This window comes from Ursus arctos, unplaced genomic scaffold, assembly GCF_023065955.2.
Source record: "Ursus arctos isolate Adak ecotype North America unplaced genomic scaffold, UrsArc2.0 scaffold_6, whole genome shotgun sequence".
Classification (NCBI taxonomy): Eukaryota; Metazoa; Chordata; class Mammalia; order Carnivora; family Ursidae; genus Ursus; species Ursus arctos.
In genome coordinates, this window is record NW_026623078.1 from 50,094,272 (window position 1) to 50,105,024 (window position 10,753).

The window sequence follows — 10,753 nt, forward strand, 5'->3', positions numbered from 1 at the left end:
TTCATCAGGTCCCTAAAAGGGGAAACCCGGGGTTCCTCGAGCTCTGCCCTTCCCCCAGACTCACGCAAGCCGCCCCTCCTTCCCCAGCTGGGCTCTCGCCCCGCACCCAGTGGGGAAAGGTCACCGTAGGCAGTCCCCTGCCAGCACCCTGGGAGGAGGGAGCGTGGCAGTAACAGCTGTCACCAAGGGATGGGAAAGGTGCCGGCCCTGTATCGAGCCGGGAGTGCACAGGGGTCGCGGTGACGCGCCGGGGAGAGTCGAGAAGCTGAGGCGGCGGCAGCTGCATCTCCGGAGTCTGGGGCGGCGGCCGCGCCCGGAGCTGGGGCGCGCGGAGCTGTCCGTTCAGCACCACCGCGCTGCACCCCAGCGCAGGGCCAAGCCGAGGCGCCCCGGCTCCGCTCCCGCTCCGGCTCCCGCGGGCGCCTGCGGCGCGGGCTGTTGTCTCTCTCGGGGGCTGAGGGCAAGCGAAGAGAGAGGGGGGCTCTGCGAGCGGCGGGGCCACGCAGCCACCTGTGAGCCTCCCGCAACTGCCGGCGGCGGAGGCATCTCCGGCCGGAGACAGGAGGAGACGCTTGGCGGACCCCGCCCGCCCGCCCGCCGGGCGCACACACAGGCGCACACACACTCGCACCCGCGCGCACACGCACAGCCAGCCGGCAGCGGCGACCGCAGCGATGCTAACAAGCAGGTCGGGGAAGTTTCCCGCCGGCCTCGGCCGCGGGCCCCCGTGCTCGCAGGTAAGCGATTCCAGAACGCGCAGGGCGAGCCCTGGCAGCTCGGCTGGGCTAAGGCGCGGCGCACGCCGCTCCGGGGCACCGCGCCAGGCGGGCGGGGAGGCCCGGGGCGGGGGGCGAGGGGACTCCAGTCTTGAGGGCTGGACGCAGGGGACGCCAGGCTGGCCCCCTACTCCGAGCCCGGGTTTACAGACACGAGCAGTGAATTTCCCCGCCCCCCTCCCTAAGCTGCGCGCCCCCCACCTCGGCCCAGCCCTGCCCGTGCGCATCCCAGGTACAGTCCCGCCTGTCTGCGGCTAGCGGGCGGGGACGTCTCCTCCGCCCGTCTACGGACAAGGTCAGCTTTCAGCGCCCCTGGGCTCTCAGAGGCGCGGGGGCGCGACCCCCACAGCGTAAAGCGATCGACAGGACCCCCGGGGTGGGGGTGGAGGCGCGGCCATGCTACTGAAAATATACCTTCTGCTCCCAAACCTTTCCTTGGGAAGGGGCCAAACCCCAAGGAACCTTCCCCCCATCCCAGTGCCCTCAGCCCCCAGAGACCCGCCTGGGGAGGACTGGGCTCGCCAGAGACGGGTGGGGAGAAAAGAGTGGGGTGCCCGGACTCCGAGCGCCCCGCGCTCACAAGACGTGGTTTCCTCTGCCTGCAGGTGTAGCGCCCCCGCGCGGCACGGGCAGCCGGGCGTCTCCAGCATGACCCGCCAGAGCCTGTGGGACGTGTCTGAGGCCAACGTCGAAGATGGAGAGATCCGCATCAACGTAGGAGGCTTCAAGAGGCGGCTGCGCTCGCACACGCTGCTGCGCTTCCCTGAGACGCGCCTGGGCCGCCTGCTCCTCTGCCACTCGCGCGAGGCCATTCTGGAGCTCTGCGATGACTACGACGATGTCCAGCGTGAGTTCTACTTTGACCGCAACCCTGAGCTCTTCCCCTACGTGCTGCATTTCTACCACACTGGCAAGCTTCACGTCATGGCGGAGCTGTGTGTCTTCTCCTTCAGTCAGGAGATCGAGTACTGGGGCATAAACGAGTTCTTCATCGACTCCTGCTGTAGCTACAGCTACCATGGCCGCAAAGTGGAGCCCGAGCAGGAGAAGTGGGACGAGCAGAGCGACCAGGAGAGCACCACGTCCTCCTTCGATGAGATCCTGGCGTTCTACAACGACGCCTCCAAGTTCGATGGGCAGCCTCTGGGCAACTTCCGCCGGCAGCTGTGGCTGGCGCTGGACAACCCTGGCTACTCCGTCTTGAGCAGGGTCTTCAGCATCTTGTCCATCCTGGTGGTGTTGGGGTCCATCATCACCATGTGCCTGAATAGCCTGCCGGACTTCCAGATACCTGACAGCCAGGGCAACCCCGGGGAGGACCCCAGGTTTGAAATTGTGGAGCACTTTGGTATCGCCTGGTTCACATTTGAGCTGGTGGCCAGGTTTGCTGTGGCCCCTGACTTCCTCAAGTTTTTCAAGAATGCCCTAAACCTTATTGACCTCATGTCCATCGTCCCCTTTTACATCACTCTGGTGGTGAATCTGGTGGTGGAGAGCACACCTACCTTGGCCAACTTGGGCAGGGTGGCCCAGGTCCTGAGGCTGATGCGGATTTTCCGCATCTTAAAGCTGGCTAGACACTCCACTGGCCTGCGCTCCCTGGGGGCCACCCTGAAATACAGCTACAAAGAAGTAGGGCTGCTTTTGCTCTATCTCTCTGTGGGGATTTCCATCTTCTCCGTAGTGGCCTACACCATTGAAAAGGAAGAGAACGAGGGCCTGACCACCATCCCTGCCTGCTGGTGGTGGGCCACCGTCAGTATGACCACGGTGGGCTATGGGGATGTGGTCCCAGGAACGACGGCAGGGAAGCTGACCGCCTCTGCCTGCATCCTGGCCGGTATCCTGGTGGTGGTACTGCCCATCACCTTGATCTTCAATAAGTTCTCCCACTTTTATCGGCGCCAGAAGCAACTGGAGAGTGCCATGCGCAGCTGTGACTTTGGAGATGGAATGAAGGAGGTCCCTTCAGTCAATTTAAGGGACTACTATGCCCATAAAGTTAAATCCCTCATGGCAAGCCTGACAAACATGAGCAGGAGCTCACCAAGTGAACTAAGCTTAAATGATTCCCTACATTAGCTGAGAGGGCTTGTCAGGCTCACACCCACGTTGTTGAGTGGCCTCCTGTGTCTCTGGCTCAGTTCAGGCGCCTTCGGGTTATGGCCTAAGGAGGAGGCCCACCCCACAGGGGAGAGATGCATGGGATATGCACCCCAGGTTGCTTTCACAGTATTTAGAATCATTTTTAGAGGGTGTGGCGTCAGACACCATGCCTTTGCACCCTTCAGTGAAATGACACTCACTGGTCTTTGCTTCGTGGGCATAAAATGTTCACCTTTCTGCCAGATGAGTACCACCCAGAATGCTAATTCTTCTGTTTATTGTGTGCTCTATTCTAGTGCTTGTGGCCCAGTACTGTCTGTGAGTTGTCCGTGCTCTGGTCTCTGAGGTTGTTGTGTGAGTTCTGTACAAAAAGCCCCCACGAGTCTGTCCAGTGGAAACACATCTGTGGGGTAGGCAAGGCTGTGATGAGATTTTGCTCAGTCATGTGAAAACAAAATCTCAGTTCTTTATCATTTAGTTTTGTGGCCAAAATGATCTGAAGTGGAGCACACATGACCGATGCAAGTCTGTGAGTTGTTTTTACAAATACTCTGTAGCTATGTGGCTTGCATGGGTACCCCAGTCACCTTTAGAATGGCGTACACTAATGTTCATCTCGTAAATGTCACCTTTGGAGACTGTCACTCAGTTAAACATGTAGTGATGATTGAATTTTTTTTTCCCCCAAGAAGAGAAGCATTAGGGACAGGGCTTCAGCTACACGTAGGCCGAATTGTGGGACACCTGAAGGCCCGTCAGAGTCAGGCCTTCATTTTTCCTAGGGTGGCCGTAGAGACATTTATTTCTGGCTGAGGTTCCTGGTCTAGACCGTTTGATGAAACTTTGCTGTGTCTTAGATAGAAGCATGTTTTTGCAGTATTTATTTTTTAAGATGTTTAGAAATAAGGTCCTGTTGTCTTTCTCAATTAAAAAGAGGTTTACTGTTGTATTATCTCCCTGAGGCAAACATTATTGGGTTGCTAGCAAGGGCAGTAGCTTAGAAACTTTGTTGCCTGCTCTGGAAGCTCATAAAATGAGAGCCTCTTTCTTTCCGGGCAGAATTTACCTGGATCTTTTTGCTTCTAGGATACAGTATGTAATATATGCTGCTCTAATTGCCCTGGAGTTCCTGGTATGACTTGGAAACCCAGCGGTGTGGAAGTGTGTACTCAAAATACAGGCATGCGTGAGTGGAGTCTGTATGGCTTACCCAGGACGGAAATACTGTAGCGCTTACTTCCATTTCAACGACCTTTTGTTGGGAAAGGGTGGGTAGAGGCCAGGAGCAAGGAAAGAGCTGTAAAACAAAACATTGTTACTTCATAAAATGTCATAAATCGCAAGCTTCTTGAAAAGCTTACTGCTCCTTAAAAGACCCTTAAATTTTTACATTTCTAAACTTGGGTTGAAAGTTAAGAACACTTTCCTTCTCCACAATGCCCTCTCTCGTCTTCTTCAGTCAAACTAGCACACAACATGGTGAAGGGAACCTGGGCCCCTTTGTAATGTAGTTCTCCAGGTAATCAGGTGGTTTGTCAGTTGGCTTCCATTATTGTTTGGTCTTTGGAAAGGCTGCTGAATCCAGGGGTCTAAGTGAGGAGTTAGGCAGGCTTTTTGCCCAAGGTTTGGGCGTTCTCTAAAGAGGTCCATTTTGTGTCTGAGCTGGTTGAAGAAAATACACATTCAGGATCTTGTCAGAAGGCTTTGTGACTTAGAGTTGCCATGGCTTCTACAGAGTGGGCAATTGGTTGGATGAATGCACTAGTCCCTTATACCCTTGAGTCTCCAGTTCAAATTCTTCCATAAGACTGGAGCTTCATGGGGGGCAAGGAAGGGGCCACCTCCCAGTGCCTGGTGGTCTACCATCCACGTCTCTTTGTAGAAGCATCAGGAAAGGTGAGATGACTTGGCAGCAACTGGCCACCAAGTCAGAAGAGCAGGGTTGTTTTTTAGAATTTGCACATGGCGTGCATGGAGCACTAGGTTTGGCTCGTTTCCAGCGCCGGATGGCGAGAGTTTATGAAATCATCCCCAGCTGCACTGCAAGCAGGTAAAGGTATAAACCTGTGGGGACTGTTGAGTTTTGCGAGGGTCAGGGTTCTCTCACCGAGCGCAGTATCCATGGCCACTGGCCATAAAGCTTGTGAAAAGTTGAAACGAAGGAGGCAGAATAACTTGGTCACCCTCTTGAGTATTTTTCTCAACAGGCAGGTTTTACTACCAAAAAAGAGATAACCCCTAGTGGTTACTCTGTGCTGATGCGAAAGCTGGAAAACTTGACTTTCCATTTTAGTAATGACTTGCATTTATTTGGTGCCTTTCATCGGGGGAATCCCAAAGTGCTTTAGAGACTGTCTTTTTAACATCTCTTGTACATATTTATACACTTGTGTAAAATATCGCTGTGTCTGTCCTGGAATTTTAGTCACTTCTGAGAGTGAGAATGTCCCAGTAGAATCGATGTCTCCAAGTGGTGGTTTCAGATCAGAGGGAGAGAGAATAACTCAGCTGGCTTGAACCCTGGAGTTAATTCCCACAGAGGATGGCACCTGAATGTGGCCTAGGGAGAAATAACTTTCCTTTCCTTCCAAGTACCACCAAGGTATGGCGTTCCCAAGTGTTCTCCGTTGGGCTCCACGTAGGTGACATCTTACGTGGCAGTGTCTTCTGGTCTCTGAAACTGTAATCGGGGAGGATCAGGTTAATTTTATGCTCTGTTTCTGGAGTTAAGGATACAATTCTGAGGTGACATCTTTGGCCACCAGGCTGTCAGACTGACCCATAAACCTCCTTTAGGGGGACACAATAGGAGCTTCAGATCGCTTCTTTCCAGCTGTGGCTTAAGAGTAACATCACTCCCAGCGTTTGAAGGTTGTTATTTTCAGTGCCACTGGGACACATGTACGGACCAGGCCCTTCTGACACCATGTGTGATGAGCATTTCAGAAGTGCCGGTTGGAAGTGACACTGTGTCCTTATCGCATGGATATTGGTTACAGATGTGTTTTCTGCCAAACGCTCTCATTTCCCGGGTTTGCTCCTGAGGAGGGGTGTGTTGTAATGCCGGGCTGATTTGTAGTCCCTAACGTAGTAACTGGTATTTAACATTTGGGTTTGTTATTTCTACTTCTCTTAGTACTCAAATAATTGAGCTACCTGCTAATTCTTGCCTCATTTCAAAGAAAATGATTTGTTCTGCACTTCGGGAGAGCAGTGATCTCTATAGGCTATGTGTTATCTACTTGAAGGCTTAACTGGTATTTCTTGTATATTTTAACAGCATGACGTGTTACAGAGTTGTAATTTTCAAAATTGAGAACGCTGTATTTGCGATGTCGGCTTTAACACTCATTAACACACTACCGTGCGACCGTTGACACGGGACCTGTTGCACCATTATGTCTGCTGGCTGCCCTTGAGTCTCCGTGGCTCGACTCAGGAAGGAGGAGGAACGCTGACACACTCAGGACTCCAGCCTCGAAGCTTAAATAGAAAAAGATGATTTACGCTTCCTTAAGGCACCTCAGTTACGTACGGAGTGGCAAACACAGCAAGGGTGTTCGGCCCTGGGGACCGGTGTTCTTGGGAAAGGCTGGGCTTTTTGAGCATTTGCTGGGAAGGAAAAGCTGTTATTTATTCTTTGCAGGCATATAGAGGTGGCCCCCTTTTCACCAGGATCTAGAGCCTCCAGCCTGCTTTGTAGAAAGGATGGTCATTTATTCTTGGAACCCTCACGAAGCAGACAGCCCTTGTAGGATTTTCCCCTTCCACACTGTTTGGCTCCGCTGCCACCCCCACCCCCACCAGGTGCCATTGTTCCCACTGCTCGGGTACCTCCCGGACAGTAACTTGGGTCCGGGGTCCAATGAGTGCCCTGGCTATTTTGGTGTGAATATTGCTGGGGGATACATGGAACCAGCCCTCAGCACCTACTCAACCTGGTAGGACCTTAGACCATGAGCTATTCCAAAAGGTCACGGTATATCTGTAGGAAGGGCAATGAGCTCTACTCTCAGTTCTGTGATCTTTCGCACGTCATTTGGCCTTTCTGAGCCTCACGGCCTACTGCTGTAAAGCCCGAGGGCTGGATTAGATCATCCTTAAAGCCCTGGCCAGTTCTCCATCTCAATACAAAAACAGAATTTCTGCAGGCCCCGCGACGTCCACAGGATAGCAGTGAGCAGGTCCTGATCCTTAAACAGAGGGGAGGGACTGCTCACAAACCGATCTGCTTTCCTTCCTCTCTTCGGTAGCCGACCACGATAGACGACACTTTCAGGTTCATGGACCGGTGTCTGTGCCAGGCGACTAGAGTTTTAACATCACTGACAAGTGTCTTCTTTGGGCTTGAAACTATTTATACACCTAATCCAAATTCCTGCTATTAAAAAATCACTGGACACAGAGGAAAATCACATCGATCCCACTTGGCTTCAGGACTCTCTGCCACTTAGCGTGCTCCTTCCATGAAGCAGAGTAGACCCTCCAGCCTGTTCCCGAGAGGTCCCAGGGCCCCTAAGGGGAGCAAGGGCAGATGGATCACCCCCAACCCACATTTAATTCTCACGGAGGAACAGTGGCAAAACAGTGCAGCAGGCGGTGTAGACCTGCCTCTGGTCTCCTGGGGGCTGAGGAAGGTGCCGAGGGACCCTCATGCAGCACAGAGAAGGTGCTCGAGGTCCCCAGAGTCCCTGCATCCCCACCACGTGGGGCGGGAGTGCACGGTCCCCTCCGGCAGGGATAGAAATGGGTGTTCAGGGATGTTCTGGGGCCAGGATGCCTTGCATCTTAAAAGGAAAAACAAACACCTCTTGAGGGAAGAACTGAAAATACTGTGCTCACATGGTTATTATGTCCTCTTATTTTTAGGAGGACTCTTAACCAGCATTTCTACCCAAGGCCTTTGTCTGGGTGTTGTTACATCCAGTTGATACTGTGGGTCTGAAAATCTGCAAGGTTTTCTTCCTTCTGTGACCTCATTTGTCAATCTTATCCTCCTCCTGGCTAAATTCTCCAAAGCAAATGATTGTGTCTGCAGGTGACAAGCCGACGCTTTTAGGAGAATGTAGATATGCGGCGTCTCAGATGTGGCCCAGGAGAAAGAGACACAACAGAGGAAAAGGGGGCAGGCATGCCTAGGAGCTGGGGCAAGCTTCTACAGAAGGAAGAAGGGATAGAAAGAAGCCAGAAGAAAAGAGGAAAAACATAAGAGGGAGAGAGTAAAGGAAAGAAAAGGCAGAGAAGACTGAAGGGAAAGAGCAGACAGAAAATTAGGGAGGATAGGAGAGGCTAAGTTTGATGAAGTCATTGTAGGCCTTCCCTTGAATTCATTTTATTTCAGCTCAACGTAGCCTGTTCTTAGCCCACCAGCGGACTCCTGGGAGAGACCCGGGCTGGAGTCCAGCCCCAGCCCCATCCACCTGGCTCCTCGGCCCCTCCACCACCACCCTCTACCAAAGGGGTGCACAGTCCAGTAGAACAGAGACGTGGAAGCTACGAAAAGGCTTTTGGATGAAAAGGGGAGTGAGGACACAAAGGAAGGAGAAGTAAATGTTTCCTTCTGAAGATGGGACTTCTGTGGCGCGGACGGAAAGAGTGCCAGGCGTTGGCCACACAGAGGTGGCCAATGGAGTCTGAGACAGAGAGGTGAGGGAAGGGAAGGAAGAAAGCTCCAGGAACACGGACTTACACAAGCACAGACAAGGAGGCCCACCCCCCACCAGCACAGTGGTGAACTTGGAGGCCAGAGGGGCTGAATAGAAACCTAGTGCAAACCAGCCCTGAGCAAAGCCACTGAAGGACCTTTTGTCACTGGGGTGGGACATCTCACTGAATCAGTGTTATCGGAACACGACTCTATCACCGGCTGGGAGGCCCGGAGGGGGCCGGGAGACCTCTTTGACGTCAGATGTGGAGGGAGCGGGCTGGATGGGAAGGGGCAGAGCAGGTCGCCAGGGAGGACACGGTCAAGGACTGCATGTAAAGACGAGGGCGAGGGAGAGGGAGGGCGGGACGGCTGGGTGTCTGGCTTGGTTGGTGACGGGGTCGACGGTGGTGCCACCAGGAGAGACAGGAATCCTTGACCCTGTCCCTGAGGTCTAGTGGTGTTGCCTGAGTACCTGCGGCCGCACAGACGGGATGCAGGTGTTTGGCGGGGGGCGGGAAGGGGGGTTGTCGAGGGGAGTCTGGGACAGGACTCCTTAACTGAGAGGTGGAGGTTGAGGCCATGAGTGAGACAGCCCAGGAAGGGCAGGGCGAAGAACAGAAGAAAGGAAGGTCCCGGCACCAGACCGGCCACAGGGACGAGTGAGGCCCCCGGCCTTGCTTTCCTCCACCGGCCTCTTCTCGCTGCCCTCCCAGTTCTCTCTTTCCCCACCGAGACACTCCCGGTGGGTGATCTCTGCTACCAGCCTCAGCTGTCCTCTCCATCCATTTCCTTGTTTTATCTCTGCGATCGGCGTCTGTTCCTCCCACTCCCTCCAAACTGCTCTTTTGAAGATCACCAGTGCTTTCCCGATAGTTAAATTTAGTGGCCTTTCCTCAGTTCTCAGGCTCCTCCGTCCAGATTCTGCCCCCACGGGCCAACCTCTAAGTTCTTTGCACTCCCTGCTCTGTTACCTTTTAGACACAGCACGTAGCAGGTTCTCCTGAGGGCTCTGCTTCCCCTCTCCCATTCCCACCGGGCTTTGTCCTCCTTCTGGTCCTCTTCAGCCTGTGTTTCCCCCAAAGTCCTGTCCTGAGCAGCCTGCAGCGCCCTTGTGCCAAGCAGCGGCCTCAGCTCGCATGCACACGCCTTGCACGCCTCTGTGCCCGACCCCACATCACTTCTGAGGCCCGGGCACATTGCCTCTGCACTCAGGTATCAGCCTGTCTAAACCTGGACTTCTCACTGTCATGCAAGCTTGCTGTTGCTCCCGCCTGCTCCCTCGCTTCTGGCCATGGAGACGGGGTACTCTCCGCCACCCAGGTCAGAATTTTAGTCATCCTTGAGTCCTCGCCACTTACTTACACATTTTCTCATCATAGCAATCATTTCTCGACACCTCTAACTGCCCAGCACTACGTTAGATGGAAGGGAAGGAAATGTAAAGGGTATTGCTCAGAGCCCTTACGCAGCAGAGACTTAAAGCCACTTTATTGTGCATTGAAATCATCTGGGGAGCTTTCAACAAAGTAGATTTCTGGGCATCACTCCATCTGCAAAATCAGACTCTTGGGGGTGGGTCCCCAGGAATTCGTAATCTTACAATGCTCCCGGGTGATTTTGATGCAAGTGGTGTTCGGACCCCTCCCTGAGAAACAGTGGCTCAGGGATACCCCCTGACAATACCCTCCCTCCCCCTCATGCCCCTGCCTAGTGGGCACCAGGTTTGTCACTCCTTTCTTCACTGCATCTTGTACTTTGGTCCCTTTGTATTCACTCTAAACCCTCCTACCCCACGTCATTGCTCCTTAACTCATGCTTTGCTCATTTCCAACAGACTCATGTCCAGACTCTCCACCCCCCGACCCCACCCCCAATCCATTCTTCCCTGCAAGCCTCCACCAGGCTCCTCTTTTCCTTCCTGTATCTTAGACTTACTGGTGACTTCCCCTACTACGGCTCTTGCTTATATGGAAGACATAAGCACCACTGACATGAAGAATCACAGCTGAGAAAGTGAAAAATCTGCATGGGCCCAGTTAGGCTCGAGGACAGAGAAAAGTACTCCTTTAGGAAGGAGTGCTTTCCATGGGGGCAATGAGGGGCAGGTGATGGGGACATAGAGATTTGTAACAAGGGACACAAGAGTTGGCAGCACAGAGGACTTGAATGTTGGATGACCAAGCTCACTACCTGTCCAGGATGGCCAGTCCTGAGTCCTAGACTC

General features: G+C 53.7%; 1 protein-coding gene across 1 annotated transcript; it reads left to right on the forward strand.

Moving 5' to 3' along the window:
• Nucleotides 1-1,386: 1,386 nt before the first annotated feature.
• KCNS2 (potassium voltage-gated channel modifier subfamily S member 2) lies at nt 1,387-8,624 on the forward strand. Its single transcript, XM_057308078.1, has one exon. The coding sequence runs from the start codon at nt 1,425-1,427 to the stop codon at nt 2,856-2,858; it is 1,434 nt and encodes a 477-aa protein (XP_057164061.1). The 5' UTR covers nt 1,387-1,424; the 3' UTR covers nt 2,859-8,624.
• The last annotated feature ends 2,129 nt before the right edge of the window (nt 8,625-10,753 follow it).